At 43.7% G+C, this 26,979-nt stretch overlaps 1 protein-coding gene across 1 annotated transcript in view; it reads left to right on the top strand.

Moving 5' to 3' along the window:
- GSG1L (GSG1 like) overlaps positions 1 to 26,979 on the top strand; it is a 163,392-nt gene that overhangs the window by 23,534 nt on the left and 112,879 nt on the right. The window contains exon 2 of the mRNA XM_066577478.1: positions 17,093 to 17,140. Within this exon, the coding sequence (XP_066433575.1) occupies positions 17,093 to 17,140 (48 nt within the window). The remainder of the gene's footprint in view (positions 1 to 17,092; positions 17,141 to 26,979) is intronic.

Raw genomic sequence — 26,979 nt, 5'->3', positions numbered from 1 at the left:
GTGATAAACTGGGACTTGCTACTCCCCCTCCCTGCAAAATAACCCCTGCACAGGTCACAAAACATATCTAGAACAGTCTCCCTTACTGGTCAGTGGGTCCCTCCTTGTCCATAGTGGGAATGGCTCATAAGATTGCTGTAAAGCATATCTTCTAAATGCCGTTAAATGTAGCTCAGGCGAGATGGCCGACACCCCCTTCCCCTTCCCATAGTCATGTATATAGATCAGAATATAAAATTAAACAATCAAAAAACAAATTAGAAAGATGAAACATGTTTCTTTATCTGGTTTTAATTAATAAACAAATGTTGGTGATATAGTCCCTTTAAGTATGGCAAAGTAAAGTCATTAAAGGGGTTGTCCGAGTACAATTTTTTTTTTTGGTAAATGGCCAGGAATGCTGTAAAATTACAAAGGAATAGATACTTACCTCTCTTCTCCTCTTGGAAGCAGTGGAGCGGCCAGAAGTCAGGTGACCGCTACTGCCGATCACTGGCTGCAATGTTCCATTCTGAACTCCTAGTGCCCAGGATGTGAGCATTGATGCCAGCAGAAAGGGAAATAATGCTATGGCCATTCATTGGCCGTAGTAGTCACCTGTCTTTCAGACAGAACTGACAGCAAGAGATTCAACAGAGCCACTCCACTGCTTCCAGTTACTTGTGTGGGGTACTTTTACTGTGTTGATGCAAATAAGGGAGCACTATTACTGTGTGTGGCACAATCGGGGTACAATTACTGAGTCGGGTAGAAGGGGGGCACTATTAATGTGTATAACACAGCAATGATAGGACAAGCAAAGCGGACTGTGCAGTACAGCAAAACTTCCTCAGCAGAGGAAGTTGCTGTTGGTGTTTAAAGGGAATCTGTCAGCTCAAACTTGCTGTGCAAACTGAAGGCATGATGTTATAGAGCAGGAGGAGCTCAGCCGACTGATGTATAGTTTTATAGGGAAAGATTCAGCATAACTTGTGTTTTATTAATTTATATCTCTGCTCATCCTGAGCTGAAGAGTCCAGCGGGTGGGGCTATCCATGATTGACAGCTTTCCCTGTATGTACATTCGTGCTGAGATAGCTGTCAGTAGCCTTCCAATTACATTTTACATGCAAGCTATATTTGAAGGACTATACTGTCCAAAGACATTTACAGTATAAATATGGAATATTACATAAACGTCTGATAGGCATCCCTGTTACTCCTTTTATTTATTCATCATTGCAAATGGGCATAATATAATTGTCAGACTGAGCGTTGACAATTCGTGTTTCAGGACTGCTTTTTAGCCCCAGTCTAACCCTGGTGGAGCCACCAATTTTTTGCCCATTTCGTCCTTCCTAATTCCGCCTTGGATGTCCGTGTGGATAACAGTTTGCAAAAAGGAATACATGGGGCAAATTTATGAACACCGGCCCTCATTTATCAAAACTGTAAGAACAAGCAAAGGGCCTGTTTGGGCAGAAGAACAACAGCCGCACTTAGGGAATTAACCTAGAGGAGTCCCGCTTTTCCAATGGTCAGTTGAACGTGGCGTTTTCAAGAGTTGGGAATGGAAAAAATCTTTTTGCTTACGCTCCTGAATGAAAAACCAGAAACATTATGTATCAAAAGGCCTTGCAGTAAAAGTTATATAATAAAAATGTTAAGTGCGAGGATCATTGAATTAGTCTATTTTAAGTTAATACATTAACACAGCAATCATATTTATGTGTACGTTCTGGTATCATATTTTCTTACTTAAAATGTCACATTTTGTATTACATGCGTTCTGTATCGGGTACCCGGGCTAGTATACTATAAATGTCATACTATTGACCTTAGTAGGTGAGGTTAAATAGTATGAGAATGCAGACATTACATAGCAAACTTAGAGCCCCTTCACACTTATTTTTACCTAATTCTGTTCTTGTATTTCTTTTCCTGATTCATGCATATTCTAGAATGCAAACTGTTTACTATTGAAATACGTTCATGAAATGAAAGAATGGAAATGATCTCGTGATTGTAGAAACAGTAGCCATAGAAAATACACGAAAAGTTGCCAGAAAATCCTTCCTTAATCTCCTTCTTTGATTTGATCCTAATTGGTCTCATATTGCAATCGAAGCTGAGAAGCATACAAAGACATTTTCTGTATGTGTACCAATTTCTCCCTTCCTTCTTCTTTCTAGCCTGTGTCTGGTTCAAAGACAACTAGCTGCAGAAGGAGCTGCCCCAGAGTTCTGCTTACAATAGGAGACAAAGGTGTTAAGCCTTTCCTTCTTTGTTAAACCCTGCCACTCAGCCGTCTGCCAGCCAAGAATAAAACGATCAGGGGTAATCAACAACTATTATTTCCACATGATTTCTAAAACATTGTTTGTTTCAGGAAGATGCAGTGAATCCTGCAGTCTGATAGTGTTCCTTATTTTTATCGATCATTACTAGTTTTAGTGTTCATTTAAAAGGAACCTGTCAGGTCCCTAAGTTGTCTGGCCTGCAAGTAGCACAGTATAGTGACAAACATCCTGATTTTAGCAATCTGTCATTCCTAATGATAGGTTTAGTGGTCTTTCAAATCTTAGTCTTGAAACTTTACAAGGCTGGTATAGATCCCACTACCTATTTACACCCAGGACTGTGACTGTAACAAGGGGGCACCTTCTAAGTCTAGAGGAAAGATGGTTTCTACACTGACATAGAAGGGGGTTCTTTACAGTAAGAGCAGTGAGACTGTGAAACGCTGCCTGCGGATGTGGGGATGGGGAACTCACTAAGAGTTTAAGAGGGGCCTGGATGGCTACAATATTCCACATTATTATGACTGATTACTCCAGAAGGGTTGATGATCCAGGGATTATTTCGATTACCAGACTCGGATTTGGGAAGATAATTTTTTTTCTCTTGAATACAAAAAATTAGCTTCTACCCAGCTGTTTTTTTTTGCCTTCCTCTGGATCAACATTAAGGGGTAATAGGCTGAACTGGATGGATATATGTCTATTTCTAGCCAAACATAGTATGTTACTATGACTGTAGAGGAGTCTAATGAAGCTCATACATATTCACCTGTGCACACACCCTGCACTGCCCTCCTCCTCCCTATAGATGTTGATTGGCAGATCCTTCTCTATAAAAAGTGACACAGGAGGACAATGGAGGTACCTCCAGATGGTACAAGTGTATTAAGAGACTTGCACCTCTTAATACATTTGTTGCAGGAATGCTGGCGCAGACTTAACTTAGAGCCCCTTCACACAGGCGTATTTGTATGTGCTTTTGTGCATGGAAAATTCTCGTGCATGATACAGAGAGAATAGAACCCTTTGATTTTAATGGGTTTGTACACATTGATGTATTTTGTGCGCGCATTTTAAGCACGCAAAAAAGAACGCAGCATGATCTACTATTGTGCGCATTTGTGCACCATGGGTCTCCATAGAAGTATGTGTGGGGTGCGCGAATGCATGGACAATACGCAAGGAGATGCGCAATACACTACGCAATTCAGCTGGAAAAATAACACACTTGGAACTCATTACACTAGATAACCATTTAAATCGGGGCATGGTTGTCTGCCCTGCCTGCGCAATAGTGCAGTACAATATGCAGACACACACACAAAAAACTTCATAGCGCAAATGCATTGTGCTACGCCTGGCAGAAGTAGCCTTTAGATTGGCTTAGGAAATGTGGATCTAAGTAAATGTGCCTCTGTATGTACTGTAGGGAAGCCTGGAGAGTTATCTATTTTAGTTATGTGCTTGTTTTTTGGGGCTCGTTTACACGGGTGTTTGTGTCCCGCATATTTTCAGAGACATAAAATATGCAGTAGCAGCAAATACACGTGTACATGCATATTTGCTGCATATGTTAAATTTCCATAGCCTATATTGCCATGTAATACGCTCCAAAATAGGGCTTGCAAATGTGCACACTTCAGCACAATGTATTTGCACTATGAGGGAGGATGGTTTGTGCATGTGTCTGTGCAGTGTACTGTAATTTTTTGCACATGCAGAGCCTGTTCATATGTGTGCTACAACCCCCCCACACACACCCTGCCCTGACTTGTATGGGGATCTTTGGTGTGCAAATATGTACATAAATATGCCCTTGTGAAGCCGTCCTAATATGCATGTAATGAAGCGCAGGTGTGATTGGCTCAATAGAAATTGGTTTTTAGCTGCATATTACGCGTGTAATACATGGGCAACATATTCACAAACCTGGTAACACCACATTCATAACGACCCAGAGAAACAAGTTAGTACATTATGTAACCTGCACAGTGCACACCATGAAAAAAGATACCAAAAAATGGCGAAAATAGTTAATTTTTCCTATCTCGCCTTACAAAAAATGGAATAGAAAGTGATCAAAATGTTGCATGGATCAACAACTCATCCCACAAAAAAACCCTTTGGCCACCTGCACACGGGCGGAAATCCCGCGGCGGGATTTCCCGCGGGATTTCCGCCGCTCAAAGCCTGCATAGGAGTGCATTACATTACGCACTCCTATGCAGGCGGCTGCGGTTTGGCCGTGCGAAATCTCACGCGGCAAACAAACCGCGGCATGTCCTATTTTTGTGCGGGGCTCGCAGAGCCTCGCACAGAAACGTCACTCACACAGCCGCCGGCTCCGGTCTGCGCATGCGCCGGATGCCTGGCAGCCGGCACATGAAAGAGCCGGGGCCGCCGGGCGCGGGTGAGTACGCGCTCGTCTCTGCAGGCGCTCGGGTCGGGTCCCGCGGCGAGAATTCTCGCCGCCGGATCCGACCTGCTCGTCTGCAGGCAGCCTTTCACAGCACCATTCACAAAAAATAAATAAATAAAAAAATTTAAAAAAATATATATATATTAGGGGTCTTTGAATGCAGCAATAAAAACCTTCTTTTTGTAAAAGAGTGAAAAAGTTGCAAAAAAAAACGCGTATATATATTTAGTATTGACATAATCGTACTGGCCTAAAAATTAATTTAACATATTTAAAAAAAACATGCCAGAATTGTCGATTTTGTTAATTCTGCCTCTAGAAAAAAAATGGAATAAGAAGCAATCAAAATGTTATAGGTTCCCAAAAATTGGATAAATGAAGACTAAAGTTCAGCCCACAAAAAACAAGCCCTCATAGAGTTCAATCGATGGAGAAATAAAAATGTTATGGCTCTTGGAATGCGGCGACAGAAAAGCACATCTTTTTTTTAAAAAAGTGGTTTTAGTTTGCAAAAGTAGCGAAACATAAAAAACTGTATAAACTTGGTGTCGCCCGAATTGTGCTGACCTAGAGAATAATAGAATAATGTTATCACATTATTTATTTTGCACAATGAATGCCATAGAAATGGAATCCAAATAACAAATGGAAGAATTTTTTTCCTCCAATCGCCTATAAAAATAAGAAAATTCATATAATACATTATATGTACCCCAAAAGATGGCTTTAAAAAGTACAAACTTGTCCCGCAAAAACCAAGCCCTTATATGGCCGTGTCAAAGGAAATATTAAAAAGTTATGGCTTTAAGCATGCAATGATGAAGAAGAAAAAAGGAAAATTAGTTAGCCCTTAAGGCGCAGACAGGCTTCGTCACTGAGGGGTTAAAGATAATTTCATACGCAAAAGATTTACTGCTATAAAACACAAAATCTGATCTAATTGGTCAAAAGTAGTTCTTGTCTAGTCTGCTTAAGTTGCAGATGTTCCCTTTGGTTCATCAAAGAAAACATCTCTGCCTCTTTTAACATGTTTGTGCTATGGAATTACATCTTCCGAAACCTCGACTCCACATGCTTTATCAGCTAAGAAGATTAATCTGCCTCCTAATATTTGCACCCCAGCTGCTCCTGAATGAGACAGGTTTTTAAAAGGCTTACTATTTTTATCTAGTAGAGGGCAGTGGGCCAAATCTGTTTAGTATTTCTTCTCCTCTTCAGGCTGTGTTGACTGAGAACTATTATAGTACTCTATAGCAAAGATGTGCAGTTTGGACGGAGGGGATAGGAAGAATGAAGAATGAACTTTATCAAAATGGTACACACTGCATGATAAATATTCTCTTCCTTCCACCACTTCATGCTGGTATACAAGTAACCAAAATTGTTCACCAAAGAACATCTTTGTTAGGTGACCCTCTTGGCCTGAAGAAGCAAAGATTGTCGTTCTGCTTCTCTGACTACCAGATGCCCACTGTGAATTAGTATGCATTGGTAGTCTAAGGGTGCCTACCCACTAGAGTTTTTTTTTCCCTGCGAAATTTGCAGCATTTTTTTCTCTGCAGGGGTCTATGGGACTTGTAATGTTAAAATCGCGATCGCGCAAAATCGCAATTTACCGCGATTTCGTGGGTCGAGCAGTGTGTACACCCAGCAATCCGTAGTGGCCAGAATGCGTGTAACGCGAGGGTCACGAGAAAGGCATCCTAACATGAAGTCAGCCATGTGTGCCAGGGTACCTGTATGCAACACATGGCTGTCCTCACTAGGAAGATCACTTTCAGGATCCTCCTCCTCAGGCCATACACGCTGAAAGGATGACAGGCAAGCAGCATGGGTACCCTCAGCAGTGGGCCAAGCTGTCTCTTCCCCCTCCTCCTCATCCTCCTCCCCCTCCTCCTCCTCAACGCGCTGAGATATAGACAGGAGGGTGCTCTGACTATCCAGCGACATACTGTCTTCCCCCGCCTCTGTTTCCGAGCGCAAAGCGTCTGCCTTTATGCTTTGCAGGGAACTTCTCAAGAGGCATAGCAGAGGAATGGTGACGCTAATGATTGCAGCATCGCCGCTCACCATCTGGGTAGACTCCTCAAAGTTTCCAAGGACCTGGCAGATGTCTGCCAACCAGGCCCACTCTTCTGTAAAGAATTGAGGAGGCTGACTCCCACTGCGCCGCCCATGTTGGAGTTGGTATTCCACTATAGCTCTACGCTGCTCATAGAGCCTGGCCAACATGTGGAGCGTAGAGTTCCACCGTGTGGGCACATCGCACAGCAGTCGGTGCACTGGCAGATGAAACTGATGTTGCAGGGTGCGCAGGGTGGCAGCGTCCGTGTGGGACTTGCGTAAATGTGCGCAGAGCTGGCGCACCTTTCCGAGCAGGTCTGACAAGCGTGGGTAGCTTTTCAGAAAGCGCTGAACCACCAAATTAAAGACGTGGGCCAGGCATGGCACGTGCGTGAGGCTGTCGAGCTGCAGAGCCGCCACCAGGTTACGGCCGCTGTCACACACGACCATGCCCGGTTGGAGGCTCAGCGGCGCAAGCCAGCGGTCGGTCTGCTCTGTCAGACCCTGCAGCAGTTCGTGGGCCGTGTGCCTCTTCTCTCCTAAGCTGAGTAGTTTCAACACGGCCTGCTGACGCTTGCCCACCGCTGTGCTGCCGTGCCGCGCGACACCGACTGCTGGCGACGTGCTGCTGCTGACACATCTTGATTGCGAGACAGAGGTTGCGTAGGAGGAGGAGGAGGAGGGTGGTTTAGTGGAGGAAGCATACACCGCCGCAGATACCACCACCGAGCTGGGGCCCGCAATTCTGGGGGTGGGTAGGTGAGCGGTCCCAGGCTCTGACTCTGTCCCAGCCTCCACTAAATTCACCCAATGTGCCGTCAGGGAGATATAGTAGCCCTGCCCGCCTGTGCTTGTCCACGTGTCTGTTGTTAAGTGGACCTTGGCAGTAACCGCGTTGGTGAGGGCGCGTACAATGTTGCGGGAGACGTGGTCGTGCAGGGCTGGGACGGCACATCGGGAAAAGTAGTGGCGACTGGGAACTGAGTAGCGCGGGGCCGCCGCCGCCATCATACTTTTGAAAGCCTCCGTTTCCACAACCCTATACGGCAGCATCTCCAGGCTGATAAATTTGGCTATGTGCACGTTTAATGCTTGAGCGTGCGGGTGCGTGGCGGCGTACTTGCGCTTGCGCTCAAACACTTGCGCTAGCGACGGCTAGACGGTGCGCTGACAGACATTGGTGGATGGGGCCGAGGACAGCGGAGGTGAGGGTGTGGGTGCAGGCCAGGAGACGGTAGTGCCTGTGCCCTGAGAGGGGGGTTGGATCTCAGTGGCAGGTTGGGGCACAGGGGGAGAGGCAGCGGTGCAAACCGGAGGCGGTGAACGGCCTTCGTCCCACCTTGTGGGGTGCTTGGCCATCATATGTCTGCGCATGCTGGTGGTGGTGAGGCTGGTGGTGGTGGCTCCCCGGCTGATCTTGGCGCGACAAAGGTTGCACACCACTGTTCGTCGGTCGTCTGCACTCTCAGTGAAAAACTGCCAGACCTTGGAGCACCTCGGCCTCTGCAGGGTGGCATGGCGCGAGGGGGCGCTTTGGGAAACAGTTGGTGGATTATTCGGTCTGGCCCTGCCTCTACCCCTGGACACCGCACTGCCTCTTGCAACCTGCCCTGCTGCTGCCCTTGCCTCCCCCTCTGAAGACCTGTCCTCAGTAGGCGTAGCAAACCAGGTGGGGTCAGTCACCTCATCGTCCTGCTGCTCTTCCTCCGAATCCTCTGTGCGCTCCTCCCTCGGACTTACTGCCCTTACTACTACCTCACTGATAGACAATTGTGTCTCATCGTCATCATCCTCCTCACCCACTGAAAGGTCTTGAGACAGTTGCCGGAAGTCCCCAGCCTCATCCCCCGGACCCCGGGAACTTTCAAAAGGTTGGGCATCGGTCACGACAAACTCCTCCAGTGGGAGAGGATTCGGAACCCTTGCTGCCCATTCTGGGCAGGGGCCCGGGAACAGTTCCTGGGAGTCTGCCTGCTCCTCAGAATGTGTCATTGTAATGGAGTGAGGAGGCTGGGAGGAAGGAGGAGCAGCAGCCAGAGGATTCAGAGTTGCAGCAGTGGACGGCGCAGAACTCTGGGTGTTCGATAGATTGCTGGATGCACTTTCTGCCATCCACGACAGGACCTGCTCACACTGCTCATTTTCTAATAAAGGTCTACCGCGTGGACCCATTAATTGTGAGATGAATGTGGGGACGCCAGAAACGTGCCTCTCTCCTAATCCCGCAGCGGTCGGCTGCGATACACCTGTGCCCACACCCAGACTTGGGCCTCCGCGTCCTCGCCCGCGTCCACGTCCTCTAGGCCTACCCCTACCCCTCAGCATGGTGTATTGCCAGTAGTGTAGAAACAGAACGCTGTAATTAAATGTGCCGCTTATTGGCCTGTGGTTGAAGGCTGACTTCGCTTACGGAATGCACAGCAGAGCCAGGAAATAATTTTGCGCAAGCCTGCTGTAACACTTAGCTGGCTGCGTATGAATTAGGAGGACAACTACCCCCAGCACAGACCCAGTACACTGAGGACAGTCACAGGCAGCCCAAATAGATTTTTTTTCCCAAATGTTTTTGGAAAGGCCCACTGCCTATATTCAATAAATATGTCTTCTGTCCCTGCCTCACCACTACTGGCCCTGGAGTATGTAAAATAACTGCAGACTGTTGCACTGTGGACTGGAATACAGCGGTGATGTAACAGCCAACACAGAGCCAGGAAAGAATTTTGCGCAAGCCTGCTGTAACACTTAGCTGGCTGCGTATGAATTAGGAGGACAACTACCCCCAGCACAGACCCAGTACACTGAGGACAGTCACAGGCAGCCCAAATAGATTTTTTTTCCCAAATGTTTTTGGAAAGGCCCACTGCCTATATTCAATAAATATGTCTTCTGTCCCTGCCTCACCACCACTACTGGCCCTGGACTATGTATAATTACTGCAGGGCGCAATGCTCTGCACGGCCGATATACCAAAAAAATAAATGTGCAACACTGCAAAAAGCAGCCTCCACACTACTGCACACGGTTAGATGTGGGCGTAAGAAGGACCGTTGGGGTTCTTGAAGCCTAAAATACTCCTAACGCTCTCCCTATAGCAGCTCCGGCACCAGCAGCACTGTCTCTGATCTCTGTCAGAACGCATCTGTGGCGAGCCGCGGGAGGGGCCGATTTATATACTCGGGTGACACCTGATCTCGCCAGCCACTCACTGCAGGGGGTTGGTATAGGGCTTGAACGTCGCAGGGGGAAGTTGTAATGCCTTCCCTGTCTTTCTATTGGCCAGAAAAGCGCGCTAACATCTCAGAGATGAAAGTGAAAGTAACTCGAACATCGCGTGGTACTCGTCACGAGTAACGAGCATCTCGAACACGCTAATGCTCGAACGAGTATCAAGCTCAGACGAGTACGTTCGCTCATCTCTATTCACTACTACTTGTCATAAAATATTCTAAGTGGTTTTGAAACAAAGCTGCCCCTTGATCTGTGCTTAATTGTTTGGTAATATTGCACCTACCAAACAAGGGAAAAGGAAGGGCAAAGACATACTCTTAAGGAATAGACAGAAGACATTTTGACAGCCGCAATCACTGCAAAAATTTAGAATGAAAAATAGAGAAATGAAACTTTCTGATGTAGTCGAGGGGACAAGACCATGGACACAGATACAGGAGAGAAATAATGTATGTTAGGGCACTATAGGTTTGGTTCTGAGCTGATATAAAATCTTGTTAAAACCCTATATATGATCATTGACTCTCTGGGTGCAGTATTAGTAATCTGCAACTATTGGCGTTGCCTTCTCTGGTTTATTTTCTCTTCAGTTTTTCTTTTTTGTGGCGTATTCTTTATTTTTGTGGAAACTTGGTGATTTTAAGATATTGAATTCAAGTTAAAAGGCTTTTCTAGGTATTGGACAACATTGTCTTTGTAGCTCCAGCTGTCTTAAATAACAAACAGAGCAGTACTTGCCTGTACTCTGCCACAGGGATCTAGTGCTGTTACCCCACCGTTCTCCTGGTGATTGTTGTAGAAGATCACATCAGTGGAAGTCACCTGACTACTGCAACCAATCAGAGGCTGCAGCATTCTAATGCTGAACTCCTGGCATCAAGGCATCTAGGATGTGAACACTGATACCAGAAGAACAGGTAATGACATTGTAGCCTCTGATTGGCTGCAGCAGTCAGGTGGCTTCCACTGATATCACCTACCACAACTATCACCAGGAGGATGGTCGTTCAACAGAGCTGGGTCCCCAATACAGAGGATGGGTGAGTACTGCTCTGTTATTTTATGCCAACTGGAGCTATAGCAGCAATCTTGTCTGGTAACTGGACAACCCCTTTAAGTTCAATCTATGTATATAAAGACGAAAGCCCTCACTGACTCACTGACTGACTGACTCACTCACTGACTGACTGACTGGCCAAAAGTTCTCCAACTTCCCGATGTCGTACAAACATGAAATTTGGCACAAGCATAGATTATCTCCAAAATAGGAAAACTAATTGGGTCCCAACTCGATTATTCAATTCTAGCGCAAAAGAATTGGCGTCGAAATTTTACGTACATAATCTAAATCTGTCACTTCCCAATGCCTTAGAAACTTAAAATTTGGCACGGGCATTGATTATGACATAAATAGGAAAAGTTAATGGGTTCCAACCTGATTATTCAATACTATGCGCAAAAGAATTAGCGTCCAAATTTTATGTACGGAATGTAATTGTCTCACTTTCCGGTGTCATAGAAACAGGAAATTTGGCACGAGCATTGATTATGTCATAAATAGGAAAAGTTCATAGGTCCCAACTCGATTATTCAATTCTAGCGCAAAAGAATTGGCGTCGAAATTTTACGTGCGGAATGTAATTTTCTCACTTTCCGGTGTCATAGAAACGGGAAATTTGGCACGAGCATTGATTATGTCATAAATAGGAAAAGCTAATGGGTCCCAACTCGATTATTCAATTCTAGCGCAAAACAATTGGCGTCAAAATTTTACGTGCGGAATGTAATTTTCTCACTTTCCGGTGTCATAGAAACAGGAAATTTGGCACGAGCATTGATTATGTCATAAATAGGAAACGCTAATGGGTCCCAACTTGATTATTCAATTCTATGCGCAAAAGAATTAGCGTCCACATTTTACGTGTGGAATGTAATTTTCTCACTTTCCGGTGTCATAGAAACAGGAAATTTGGCACGAGCATTGATTATGTCATAAATAGTAAAAGTTAATGGGTCCCAACTCCATTATTCAATTCCATGTGCAAAAGAATTAGCGTCCAAATTTTACGTACGGAATCTTATTTTCTCACTTTCCGGTGTCATAGAAACAGGAAATTTGGCACGAGCATTGATTATGTCATAAATAGGAAAAGCTAATCGGTCCCAACTCCATTATTCAATTCTATGCGCAAAACAATTAGCGTCCAAATTTTACGTACATAATCTAAATCTCTCACTTCCCAATGTGATAGAAACATGAAATTTGGCACGGGCATTGATTATGTCATAAATAGGAAAAGTTCATAGGTCCCAACTTGATTATTCAATTCTATGCGCAAAAGAATTAGCGTCCAAATTTTATGTACGGAATCTAATTTTCTCACTTTCCGGTGTCATAGAAACGTGAAATTTGGCACGAGCATTGATTTTGTCATAAATAGGAAAAGTTCATAGGTCCCAACTTGATTATTCAATTCTAGCGCAAAAGAATTGGCGTCGAAATTTTACGTGTGGAATGTAATTTTTTCACTTTCCGGTGTCATAGAAACGGGAAATTTGGCACGAGCATTGATTATGTCATAAATAGGAAAAGCTAATGGGTCCCAACTCGATTATTCAATTCTAAGCACAAAAGAATTAGTGTCCAAATTTTATGTACGTAATCAAATTCTCTTACGTCCTGATGTCATTTTATATAGAGGAAACGTTGCATGGTTACCTCCCCGTGCAAAATGGTGAACATATTTTTTTCCTCAGTATCTCTAAAGTAAGCACGACTTCATAAGATTTTCCGTGTGAACACCAGATAAACACCAGTACCAAATTAACTCGGGCGAAGCCGGGTATATCAGCTAGTTTACTTATAATTCTGTCTCTTTGCAATGATTGTGTTTGTTCGTTAGAGGCAGGAATGTATTCTATCTTTTGGCAGGGATATGTGTAGACCGACAGAGCAAGACTGACATGGAAGCTGAGCTCGCTCCATACGTGGCAGGTGTCAGCAGTCTTTGACAGCTAACAGCCAGATGCAATGACTGGGATAGAGATAATTCTGATCGCAACCACTAACCCTTTAGATCCACTGAGCAACATTTAAATGGCCCAACAGAAAGAGTGGGCTCCCTCTGACAGCCAACTAATGTGCCTGCAACAAGATCGTCATTCAGTTACTATGGCAGTTTTGGGCTTTATGAAGTCTCGGAAGTCTGCCATGGATGTCTTCATATTAAGCCCAGCCTTTGATATGGAATATTTAATGATACCATTGAAAATTACAATTTGTCCCACAAAAATGAAGTCCTCATCTGGCTTCTGAAGCGAGAATCGTTGGGTCTAACTGCACGGACATCGTGCAGTTTTCATTAACGAGTGATTCATCATTCTCTTTCAGCATGCAACAGCATGCTGAAAGAGAATGATGAGCCTTATCAGTGCCGCATGCTGAGTTCTCAGCGGGATACCGCTGATACTATTGTTTCAGCTGGTATTCCGCTCGGAGAACACAGCCAGAGTATGAAGAAGACAGCGATCCAGCTGTCTTCTGCATACTCCACACGAAGCGCACAGCTCTACACCAATTGAGCACTCCATGAACACAGCCGGTGTATTGCCGGGAGCCCCGCAGTGATTTTCGGGGAAGGGCTTTAAATATAAGCCTATCCCTGAAAATCATCCCTACCTGGTGTAAAAAATAAAAAAATATATATACTCACCTCTTCGCTGCTGCTGGGGCTCAGCCGGGTCTTCTCCTTGCACTGCTCTGAAGTTCTTTCATCAGGCAGGATTTAAAATCCCCACCAGCTGAAAGAGCTTATCTGATTGGCTGAGCACTCAGCCAATCACAGGCAGCGCTTAGCAATTAAATGAATGATAGCTGAGCGCTGCCTGTGATTGGTCACAGCTCTCAACCAATCAGCTACAGCTCTTTCAGAAGGCAGGGATTTTAAATTCCTGCCTGATGAAAGAACTTCAGAGCAGTGCAGGGAGAAGAACAGGCTACAATTGGCTGAGCCCCTGCAGCGGTGGAGAGGTGAGTATATATATTTTTTATTTTTTATACATGCTATGGAGGATTTTCAGTGAAGGACTTATATTTAAAGCCCTTCCCCGAAAATCACTGCAGTGTTGCTTGCCTTCTGCATACCCTACTCGAAGCACTCAGCTGTATACCAGCTGAGCGCTCCGAGACAAAAACAGCTGTATGCAGAAGATAGCTGTCCACTAGTCTTCTGCATACAGCATAAGCCTTCATTTACACGACTTTTGAGTGATCATCTTGCCGTGTAAATGCACACAACGATTAGCACTCAAAAGATGACTTTTGAGCGATAGTCATTACGTCTAAACTGGGCATTACAGTGCCACAAAAGTTGTAGAAGGAAGGCTAACAAGATAATGTACTTAACAACCTTCATTACAGCATCCTTAGCATAATGATGGCAGCACCTCGCTTCACCCTAAATATTTACTTAGAATTAAATATTTGTCAGAGTGAGGAAACGCCATCTCACAAAGTCAAAGAGAACTATAATTTACATACATAATTACCATTTAGTCGGAGGAAGACAGAATTCACAGGAAAGACTTCACTGCAGGATGCTGCTATCATTTCCACCCAGTTTTCCTTGTCGTGCCAGCATATTAATAATCATACACAGCAATTCATTCCTGTTGATTTTATAGCATACAAATATAATAGCTATCACAAAGTGTATGGTTCCTATTCCCAACTGTGATACCAACAGGCTGACTGCTGTAATATAGAAATGTGTAAGTCGCTGGTATCTCTACTGCCATAATGCATCGGTTCAAGTCCAGGGTAATTTGAACCTAAAGACCAGGCACAGATCAGGGGTTTTTAGTATGTGATATTTTAACTGTGATGGCTTTTGTATTTGTTTTAGGTTATTAATGTGATTTTTGGAAAGTTTTTTTCTATGACTGATACAGGTTTTTTTTGTAATTTCTAAGGTGAATTTTGCAGTGAATGAAATATTTAAAATATCTTTTTTTGGAAGCTTTGGATGTTACTGCTGCTCTTTTTGGCGGTGCACTGTGCCCTAGGCTTCAATGACAGATTTTTCACTTATGTGTGGCGATATGGAATATAGTATTTGTGCCATATTCTAATACCTTCTTTTTTTTACCATTTTTGAAAATATGTCTAATAAAATATGTGACACTTTGGATGGCAGAATCATACTTCCAAAATGACAGCTCCTCACTATCAATGTTCCCTCTGTGCTGTGTGGGAATGAAGACTTATAAGAATATACTAATGAAAAATCCAAGTAGAATAACTGCTCTGACAGTCTGCAGGGCTTGTGTTTTTAACGCTATGATTTTTCAGAGCACATAGCTTGGAAGGAACAGTGCCCAGAACATGGGCAACCTTCAGATAAGAGCACCTGGTATAGCCAGCAATCTGCTGTATGATGACCAATCTCAGTCCAAACCTAAAAATTCAATTCTGAGATGAATTTTAGTTCTCTTTCTCTATTTTTCTCTTTCTTTTCCAATGTCTATTCTCTTAAAATCTTGATAAAAAAGTCTATTGTATAATTTATCACAAAGAGATTTAAATAATATTATAATGTTGCTGCCAATAAGCTTCAAATAAATACCTTTCCTAAAAACAGCCTGGGGGAAAATGTATTATCATGCAGATTCGCTAATGGTCAACACTAAACATTTTATTAAAAATGAAAGGAACAAACAAATGTAATACAAACAATAAATACTGATATGGTTATACATATTAGAAAGACAACCCGATTCCACTTTGTAGCAGTCCAGTTTAGTCATTCACGACACCAATGCAAACGGAGGAGATGGTGGATTCCAAAGGCAATACAAATAATGGGCACTATGAGACCAAATGTCATTTAGCCAAGTGCCTGGAAATGGTTCCAGCTGACACAGGGGGCTGAAACAATAGTGCCACCTGTCTCTGGATGGCGGACAATGAAACAGTTGGTGGTCTGTTGAGTTCACCCTGAGCCTGGTTGGTTCGTGCTTGTGTCCTCATGCATGCACTGATCCCAACACCTCCTAACAGTCTGGTCAGAATGGCCCAGGTTGCAGGTAATTCATCGATACGACCATCCAGTTTCTTGCATTTCAGAAATTCACCTCTCAAACTTTTTTTTAACTGGGTGAAATCTCTTTCTTTTAGATGGGTGTACCGGGGTCATACTAGTTTCTGCCACCTATGAGCTGATGGCACTGCACAGCATGATGTGTTTTTCATCGGCTGCAGTAAGTTTCCTTGGCCAACCACTGCATCTACAGTCCTCTGGAAACCCCAGTCTGCTTTGAAATCTCCGCCTAGGAGACACCTTGATAATGCCGTATAACTACCTTGTGTCTAGTTGCTGTGCTCAGTCTTGCCATGGTGTATAACCTATGATATCAAACTGTCTTTCAATTGCTGGAGGAAATTGTAACGGTCTGGTGCAAATTCAGAGCCTTTCTGTTGTAACCCAAGTGGACAGATAGCGTAGTCAGAGGAAAGCCGGGTAACGGGTAATATCTGTTGTGGTACAAAAGAGCAGGCATGTAGAGTAGTCACAGGAAAAGCCAGAGGCCAGTAATGGGTGATAGCAGTTCGGTTCAGAGGAGCAGGCAGGTGGTGGAGCTCAATAATCATGCAATGGAAAGAGGGACAAAGCCAGGTTTTTATAGCATGTCCAATCAGGAACAGGGCAGAGTTAAAACAGGGACTGGATATTAGGAGCTGGGAACCAGGCAAAGGTCCAGCAAAGGAGCCGTCCAGAAGATTGGATAGCTCAGCGGGGAGAGCTGCCAACTGGGTTCGATCCCTGATAGAAGCACGTATATGCCCTTTATTGTTAAGAGGTTAAAAACTAGCTTTTCAGAACATAATGTAACTTATTATAAAATGAATGCAGGCGGTTCAAATATGCTGTTGTAAGAATGTGTAATTTCTAATATATCTTAACATTTTAGGAACTGTGGTCCAATGTGTATATATCTGTAGTCGTCAGAGTAGCATGGTGTATGTGTCCTATAATCTTCTATTTGTGCAATACAGAATGAAGTAAAACATACAGTGCATTGACTTTTCATTTCATATTTATAGGTGAAAAATGTCGAAGCTTTATTGACCTTGCACCAGCATCTGAAAAAGGTAAAGAATGAATTATACATACTGCTTCTATTCTAACTCACTGTGTGTGACTAGGTTGTAAATGCTTGGCTTAATGTGTGATCTAACATTTTATCATTTTATTTCTACTTCTTTGTATGTTTGTGCAACTTTACTTCATGATTAGTCTTTACTCAACTGACAATATACTTAGCTTTTCATTGATGCAAAGCCTAAATAGAATAATAAAGCAAAATTAGAATTTCACCTCCAGATCATGTTTAGCTATATTTACTTTTTAACCAGAAGCAAAATATAATGCAAAATAGAAGATAAGTGGTTTTCTATGGACTTTCTTTAACTTTTTGGATTACAATAAATTAGATATATTATAACCTGGCATTGTGAAGGTCTTGGCGTTTCCACCTGATATCCTTCGGGAGAGCGTATTTTCTTTGTCAGGCTTTGCTGTTAAATGTCAGATATAGTCATTCTTTTTATGTATATGATTACCTCTGTCATGCAGTAAAATGTAATCCTTAGTTTTAGTTGCTTAAGATGTTTTATATTTTATATACACCGGAAATATTGTGATGTATGTACAGTGAATGACCAATTTATTACTAACACCCTTCTAGTAGCACATCGGACCTTCTTTGGCCTCCAGAACTGCAGCAATTTTTCATGGCATAGATTTCACTAGGTGTTGAAATCATTCTGCAGGAATATTGGCTCATGCAGACAGGAAGCTTCTTGCATTTTCCACAAAAATAGATGGTGGTACTGACATGCTCTGAACAGCTGTTCATCAATTCATGCTGCTTGAGCCAAATTCTGCCCTTTCGCTCAGCATGGTACAATAGAAATCATGATTCATCTGACCAGGTGATGATTTTCCACTGCTCAGTAATCCAACTTTTCTACTCTTTCGTCCACTCAAGTCTAACCGCTCTGTTTCACTTAGGCATCAATAGTAGTCAAACTGGTTGTTTGCTATTATAGCTCATCGGTGCTAAGGAATGATGAGTTGTGCATTCAGATATATTAGTTGGAGCTAGTGATGAGCGAGTATACTCGCTAAGGGCAATTGCTCGAGCGAGCAATGCGCTTAGCAAGTACCTGCCCGCTCGAGACAAAAGGTTCGGGTGCCGGTGGTGGGCAAGAGGGGAGTTCTCCCGCTACCCCCTGTTGACTGCCGCTACTCACCGCTCCCCCGCGCCGGCACCCAAACCTTTTGTCTCGAGTGGGCAGGTACTCGCTAAGGGCAATGCTCGCTCGAGCAATTGCCTTTAGCGAGTATGCTCGCTCATCTCTAGTTGGAGCACTAGCATTGAGTTGGCTGTAATTTGCTTGATTCTGCACTGCCTGTTTATCAGAACAATTCTTGACATTCCCCTTTGACCCCTTCATCAATGATTTGTTTACGCCCACAGGATCCCCTTTTGTTGGAAGTTTTTCCTTGATCACACCTTTCCAAAGCTCCAAAGGTGCAGGTGTTTCTACCGTGTTTCCCCGAAAATAAGGCACCCCCTGAAAATAAGACACCCCCTGAAATTTGCAGAAGTCCCAAATATAAGGCACCCCCCGATAATAAGGCATAGTAAAGTGTGCAGGCAAGTCCAGAGGCCTGTCCCCTGCTGCCACCCCCGTTGTCTCCTACCTCCAGATGTATAGGTAGATCTGCAGACAGTCTGCTGTTATCCTGTCCCTGCTGTGCTGTACGAGTGTGCTGTTGTGAGCTCCCCTTGCTGGCTGGAAAAGTCCATACTGTACGTTCTGTTCCTGCTGTACATGTCTGCTGTGATAAGCTCCCCCTGGTGGCCGGAAGCTGCAATACCATCCCTGCTTACAAGTGGTCCAGGAACTTCTGTCTGCAGACAGGTACGTTACTTTACAGCCCTTATTTTTTTATGGCTCTGTGTGTGAGTCAGGCACCCTGTGTAATTCTTAAGGCTGGGTTCTTACAGAGTGTGTTTCCAGTGGAAATCTCGCAGTTTGGCCACAGCGATAAACAGCGAGATTTCCGCCAGGAAAGCGCTGCTTCAAAACCCATGGCACTCAGCCACTTGTTTTGAAGCGACCTGGCTGCACGCTTTTCCGTTTCTGTGGCCGGTGAATCTGCACCACAACACCGGCTTCTCCCAGCTTTGCCGTGACAGATTTGCTGTCCCATGTGGACGACATTTCTGAGAAATTTCGTCCACAAAGCTGGCCAATTGAGGGATTAGCGGCCACAGACGGATTTGCTGCGGTGAAATAAGACACCCCCTGAAAATAAGACGTAGCGCATATTTGGGAGCAAAAATTAATATAAGACGCGTCCTATTTTCGGGGAAACAGGGTAGGTCCATCTAGTGCATGTAGGTCAATTACACCCAACTGCCATACGATTAGTTCTGTGCTCTTCCCGTAGCTTTCACTGAAGTGAGTGGGAGCTGCAGAAAAAGAGAAGGGCTAAGTATTTGGCTCCTTTCAACACATGGTTGGAACAGAGCTTCCAGGTTTTCCCATCTTGGCCATGAAAAGTTGAGATGGGAATACCCTTTAAACCCTAAACAATCTAAGTTAATCTATTTTAAAAGAAGGACGAGGAAAGAGAAAGGCATCTATATACTTACCCAACATTACTTGAACACTTTTTTCCTACTTTGTTTTCTTATTTTGCATATTTTCAAAGTAATGAAGGCAACACTGAAATATATTATTATGTTCATATTCCAGTGCATTGTACATTAACAGAGTACAAAAGTTTTTCACAGATATAGTTTGTTTTTTCACAGACAGCCATGCCTACTCAAAAATGCATAGTCATCATGTTAGTGCCATTTTATAATCACATTTCTTCACTTAAAATAATATATAATATGAAAAAGGTGAGTAAAACACACAAAACTAGGGCTTGGATGTATCAACAAAAGCTACTGAATTATCACTTCGGCTGCCTACAAATGAAAGGAGTAGAAATTGCCCAAGTGGAATTTGTCATGGGGGTGTAGAAGTCAGGTGAAATTCATGTCTGGATCATTTTTATAAATGTCAGATGATCCACATTGTGGACAGGGTGATGTATGTTACATTCGTTTGGGCTAGTGAGCACTAGGCCCACACAAACATGACCCAGAATGATAGGGAACACCAGGTGAAACAACCACAAATTAACACCTATCCCTATCTTCTACTAGGGTAAGTGACATTGACCTACCTGAGTACGAACACTGCCCCATAAAGAACGGCCCAGTGATCTTCAGATCTGGGCCCTTGCTGCTCCTAGGAACCCATGCACCCAGGCTAGGATGAATACACATGCCACCACAGACAGGGTCAAACTAGACAGGATAAGAGCCACAGAGCTAGAATCACACCATACAGCAGCCAATACGCAAACACTAGTAGCAGATGTTAATGCTATAAATATCAAGTATTAGTTGACATTTTGGCCAAAATATGGAAGCTAGCAGGCCACGTCATGGCTCCCAGCAATACTGCTAGTCCCTACACTAACCAGGAGTCCAGCGACATAACCAAACAAAACCACAAGACATAGACCTTTCTTGCAGTCACCACACATAGAAGCGGCTCACACAACACAGAGAGAGAAATGAGAACAGAGAAAGCTGAACACACCCACACCTAGGAAGACAGCTTTATGTGTACTGACCCAGAGTGATTGGCTGACTGGAGATACACTAACACCTGGGAAGACAGCTTTACGTGTACTGACCTACAGTGATTGGCTGACTGGAGACACACACACACAGCCAGCACAATGAACGCCACCTGTGAAGCTGTGCTGCTAGAAACACTGTGACACGACAGATTCTAGCAAGCTCAACCCTAACAGTACCTCTCCCTTAAAGAGTGGCCTCTGGGGACACAGGTGCCTAACAATGTATTTGTCAGTTATCACACCCCCAACTGTACTGAAAATTCTTCCTGATAGCACACTGTCAGTGGGGCAAGCGAACACCTCTAAAGCATTTTGTGCAAGCTAGCTTACACATCCAGAAGTCAAAGAGGTCAATGCCATGATATGTGAGAAAAGAAGGCTACAGAGAATAGTTTGTATCTTTGTGAGCTGTCCCTGCTTGGCGCAGTGTAATTGTATTCCCCAAATCCCACTAATCGCCGTGTAAGATCTGCAGGTAATTTATAGTGGCCGGACTGGTGACGTTGAATGACATCCGAGGCCACAAGCCGAGAATTGCAATATTCCTCACGCCAAAACGTAGTTTGTCTGTCTGCTTTGCTGCTATATATGTTGACAGCAGCAAAAATATAAGCTCTCTTAATGCACAAACCATGTTTTGTTTAGGCATATAAAGGTGAAGCAGAACATTCTCTGCTCCCTCCAATTGTTTAAGTTCTCTGCTGGTATACAAGCTATCATACATCCTCTGTAGAATATCTGTCCCTATGAACCACAGACCACATGTTATATAGGGAACCAGTCACATTGAATATGGTGTCTGATCTGCAGGCAACATAGTACAGAGCAGGAGAAGCTGTGTAAACTGCTGTAGTTTTTTGGGGAAAAGATTCAGTATTAGGGCAAAAAAGATGGCCGTATGTGCAACTATGCTCGCTGTTACAGAGTAGTTGTGCATGAATTAGGGTTTTTTTTTCTTCTCAAGTCATTCGAACTCCACACCATAGTGCAGGAGTTTGAAAATAACAGCAGGAAGGGTCCTGCCCTATCTTTCCCATACGTAGTTAAAGGGGTTGTCCCGCGCCGAAACGGGTTTTTTTTTTTTCAACAGCCCCCCCGTTTGGCGCGAGACAAACCCGATGCAGGGGTTTACACAAAAAACAGGATAGTGCTTACCTGAATCCCCGCGCTCCGGTGACTTCTTACTTACCTGCTGAAGATGGCCGCCGGGATCTTCTCCCTCGGTGGACCGCAGGGCTTCTGTGCGGTCCATTGCCGATTCCAGCCTCCTGATTGGCTGGAATCGGCACGTGACGGGGCGGAGCTACACGGAGCCGCCCCCCGGCACGAGCGGCCCCATTGAGAAAAGAAGAAGACCGGACTGCGCAAGCGCGTCTAATCTGGAGATTAGACGCTGAAAATTAGACGTCACCATGGAGACGAGGACGCTAGCAACGGAACAGGTAAGTGAATAACTTCTTATAACTTCTGTATGGCTCATAATTAATGCACAATGTACATTACAAAGTGCATTAATATGGCCATACAGAAGTGTATAGACCCACTTGCTTTCGCGGGACAACCCCTTTAATACTACATGCGGGAAAGACAGGGCAAGTCTTATCTTTTCTCCCCCTACTAGTAATAGGCAAGAATCCTGTTAGTGAAAATGAGACCATTGAAATCAATGATTTGTTTTGTCCAGTTATGCAGCTGTGATTATCACATCTGCATAACGGGATAGAAACATGCCCATGTGTTTAAATCCGAACTTGTATTTTATTCATTTATTTTTGGTAATTCAATGCTTTCGATTCCAGTGGGCAGTCATCTCAGTGATTGACGGGTATCTACAAATGTACACTTATACAAGGAAGGTTGTGAATGACTAAGGAGAACCACCCACTACTAGACTCTTAAGCCACTCTTACACAGGTGTTTGTAAAAAAAGTTGCATTTTTAAACGCGGCATTTTACAGAGTTTTAGAAGGCATTTCTAAACGCTTCCAATAGCTCTTTTTAATGCACCCCATCATTGCAATGGGTGATGTGGTAAGTTAAAAAGTGCTGCAATACACCGAAATAGAACATACAGGGTTCGATTTAGCGTGTGTTTAAAAAAAAATCACACCAAAATGTTCGTCTGACAAACCCCATTGAAATCAGTGGAGGCTTAGTACAGAGTTTTTAGCGGGTGTTTCAAATGCCCACTAAAGGCTGAAAAAAAATGCATGTTTGAGAGTGGCCTTAATGCATCCTGAAACAATGTTCGGGTTCCTTTAAATGCCTAATGCATTTGCTGATCTTTTATTGTATATCTGCACAGCTCAGCAGTATAGGTGTCAATTAACTGCACTTTGCTAAAATCCTTTTTTACACTATAAAAGCTAACTATAAGATGCAGGTTTACTTGTAAAATCCATTAAAAGATGTGTGCTGGGAATCCTTATAGGAAATAGTTCTTACCTTTTTAGACCTTATTTTCTCTATTTGCTTTATCTAACAACAAATTAGAATTTTCTTAACAGTACTACTTATAATAATAAACTCATTACCAAAAAAACAAGCACCTAGAATAAGTTGTTGTTTTGCTGTAAAACTCGGCATACAGTTATATCTCAGGCGGATATACAAATAATTAGAGTTGTGGTGTAATTAGATGAATGGTCTTGTCACCTGAGGCCCTAAAAGAAGTTCCACCATTGGTCTACAAAAATGCTCTCAGAGGCTACTTGTGTGTAGTGACCTCTTTTTCACTTGTACAAAGCTTGTTGACCACTAGATATGTCTACGATGCAACTGAGTTTGATAGGGGGCACATTATTGGAATGCAAGCAGCTGGATGGTCATATCTACGAATTGCCCCCCACCTGGCCCATTTTGAAGGTTTTGGGACCAGTGGATCAATGAGAATATGCACACAAGGCGACTGGGCTCAGGGCACCCTCAGAAGGCTAGTAGGGAGGATCATCTGATTGTCCAACAAGCATGAGCAGCACCAACTGTTCTGTTCGCCATCCAGAGACAGGTAGCACCATTGTTACAGGCCCCTGTGTTTGTCAGAACCATTTCCAGGTGCTTGGCTGAAGGACAGTTGGTCTCACTACACCCATTAGTTTGATACCCACTGTCGCCTCAGTTTGCAGTTATCTTGTGAACAATGAAACTAGACTGTTGCAGATTGGAACCAGGTTGGATTCAGTGATCAATTCAGGTTTGGTTTGGGCATTGACAATAGCCATGTTCATATCTGAAGACCTAGGGGTCACTACCTCAATCCTGCCTTCACTGTGGAGTGGCACGCTGCCATTACTGCTGCTGTGATGGTCTGGGGGGGCCATCGTAAATGTCAGTCGTTTACTCTTAGTAGTGGTATGAGGGACAATGACAGCACAGCGATATGTTCATGACATCCTGCAGTCACGTGTTCCTCTCATGGTGGCTTCCAAGAAGCATTTTCCAGCGGGATAATGCTCCGCCGCACACAGCAAGGGTGTCACAGGAATATCTCCACAACATTGCCACACTTCCGTAGCCTTCCCAATTGCCAGACTTATCACCAATAGAAGATGTATGGGACCATCTGGGACATTAACTTCAACAGCCTATGAGTTTTCACAGTCTACAGGCTCAGTTATAGCATTTGGTCTCACTGCACCCATTACTTTGACACCCACTGTCGCCTCAGTTTGCAGTTATCTTGTGAACAATGAAACTAGACTGTTGCAGATTGGAACCAGGTTGGATTCAGTGATCAATTCAGGTTTGGTTTGGGCATTGACAATAGCCATGTTCATATCTGAAGACCTAGGGGTCACTGCCTCAATCCTGCCTTCACTGTGGAGTGGCACGCTGCCATTACTGCTGCTGTGATGGTCTGGGGGGGCCATCGTAAATGTCAGTCGTTTACTCTTAGTAGTGGTATGAGGGAGAATGACAGCTCAGCGATGTGTTCAGGACATCCTGCAGCCATATTGGTTGTCTTTCATGGCAGGGCTTCCAAGAAGCATTTTCCAGCGGGATAATGCTCGGCCACACACAGCAAGGGTGTGACAGGAATATCTCCACAACATTGTCACACTTCTGTAGTCTTCCCAGTTGCCAGACTTATCACCAATAGAAGATGTATGGGACCATCTGGGACATTAACTTCACCAGCCTATGGGTTTACACAGTCTACAGGCTCAGTTATAGCAAATGTGGACTAATATGCCGCAGGATACCATACAGACCCTGTATGTCTCCATGCCTGCCCGTATCACATCTTGAATCCAAGCTAGAAGTGGCACAACAGAGTTCTAGAGCCTCCATGCCCCCCGCATCACATCTAGCATCCAAGCTAGAGGTGGTACAACAGGGTACTAGAGCCTCCATGCCCACCCATATCACATCTTGTATCAAAGCTAGAAGTGGTACAACAGGGTACTACAGTCTCCATTTCCCCCGTATCACATCTAGAATCCAAGCTAGAGGCGGTATAACAGGCTACTAGAGCCTCCCTTCAACTGTTCCGTTTTCCGCAATAAATGATCCTTTTGCTCTGATATTCTAATCACTTTCTCATATCAATGTTACAATCACACAGCGAGCGTTTCATTCATTTCTGACAACTTATTCTAGGTGCATGATTTTTTTTGATAATGAGTGTAATAATTATTACTATACACAAAAAAGCAGTAAAACACAAGCTCAAAATCACATCTTGGTACATATACTGCAAGGTTTAACATGATTGTGATAACTTTCTACCAGGAGTTATCTTATTTTAACCCAAAGAAAAACTATTGTTGTCTTATCTTAACACAACACCCATTACAAAGGAATTAAAAGTGTAAAGAAACTGGAGCACAGAAAGTTATCCTAGCATGTTAAAAGTCATGTTAAACTATGTAAATTAGTAGTTTTATCTTCATAACGCATTGCGAACAACCCAGGAGAACCTAGGATGAAACGATTCATCAGTGTAAAATGCGCACAGAGCCCGGCAGTGTTGGCTTTTGAAACTGATAGTTGTTAATTTTGTCAATATTGAGTTCTTTCAAGTGAAATTGAGTCAAGGTCTTAAGGCCTGGCCCCCAGTGTGTCGACAACTATTGGGACCACCACTTCTGGCTTGTGTCAGAGATGCTGTATTTCAACCTTGAAATCTTCATATTTGGCAATTTTCTGTTTGTTGCTTCTCCTCAAGCCTGCCATCGCCGGGTATAGCAATGTTGAAAAGCTATGCCCTTTTATTTTCAATGATAGTCAAATTGGGTGTCTTATGGACCAAGACTTTGCCTGTTTTTATACAGAAATCTCAGCAGTATTTTTACTAAAGATGGTCAACAAAGACAGCGCTCCTGGGGTAAGGAAGTGTAAAAGTCTTCAGAAATAAATTAGAGGTGACTTACCTGGCATGATCGAGCCACCCAAGGTAGGGTAGTCCCTCTTGCCTGAAGTTCCTGGAGGCAATTGAATAGACTGTAGGTATTTGGATCAATTTGTCCTGGATCCAGAAGGGAAGAACATTAATGGGACCCCAAATTTGGATTTCAGATGTAGACAATGCAAATAAAGAATAGGTGAAAAAAAAACAGTGCTCCAGGGGATTAACCATAAACAAACCATTGATGAAAGTAAGGAGGGATCACTTACTTCACAGGGGGGTCTCTGATAAGGGGAGTGTTCTCATCAGAGACCCATTTGTGAAGTAAGTGATCCCTCCTTACTTTCATCAATGGTTTGTTTATGGTTAATTCCCTGGAGCACTGGGTTTTTTTTCACTTATTGTCTATTTGCACAGTATTTTTACTGCTTCTTTTCGAACTACTTTCTCAGGGGTGCGGTTCTTCATTGTGGCAGATGGTAGTTTTTACAGAGTTTCCAACGAATCATCTTTGCCACCCAATTGTGCATTTGTTTGTACTTAATCTGTGCAATTTTTTTTACAACAGCTGAGTATGTGGTCGATTGTTTCAGCAGCTTCTTTACAGAGTCGGCATTTTGCATTTATTATAGATTTTTCCACCCTGGCTTTTATTACATTGGGCCTTGTGCGGCTAAAATCAGTCCTTCTGTTTATTATGATTATAATAATGATGATGTGTTAAATGTTTGACTTGGTTAATGAGAAGTTCGAATTAGAGGGGCGCGCAGTCTAGGCTCTTCGCTCTGCTAACGAAACTCGACTGCGCGCCCCTCTAATTCGAACTTCTCCAAGACTTCTCCAGAGCAGCACCGATCCTCTGGAATG

This window comes from Eleutherodactylus coqui, chromosome 8 (genome assembly GCF_035609145.1).
Source record: "Eleutherodactylus coqui strain aEleCoq1 chromosome 8, aEleCoq1.hap1, whole genome shotgun sequence".
NCBI classification, from domain to species: domain Eukaryota; kingdom Metazoa; phylum Chordata; class Amphibia; order Anura; family Eleutherodactylidae; genus Eleutherodactylus; species Eleutherodactylus coqui.
The sequence above is the reverse complement of the archived record's forward strand: the minus strand, read 5'-3'. Positions and strand labels throughout refer to the sequence as shown.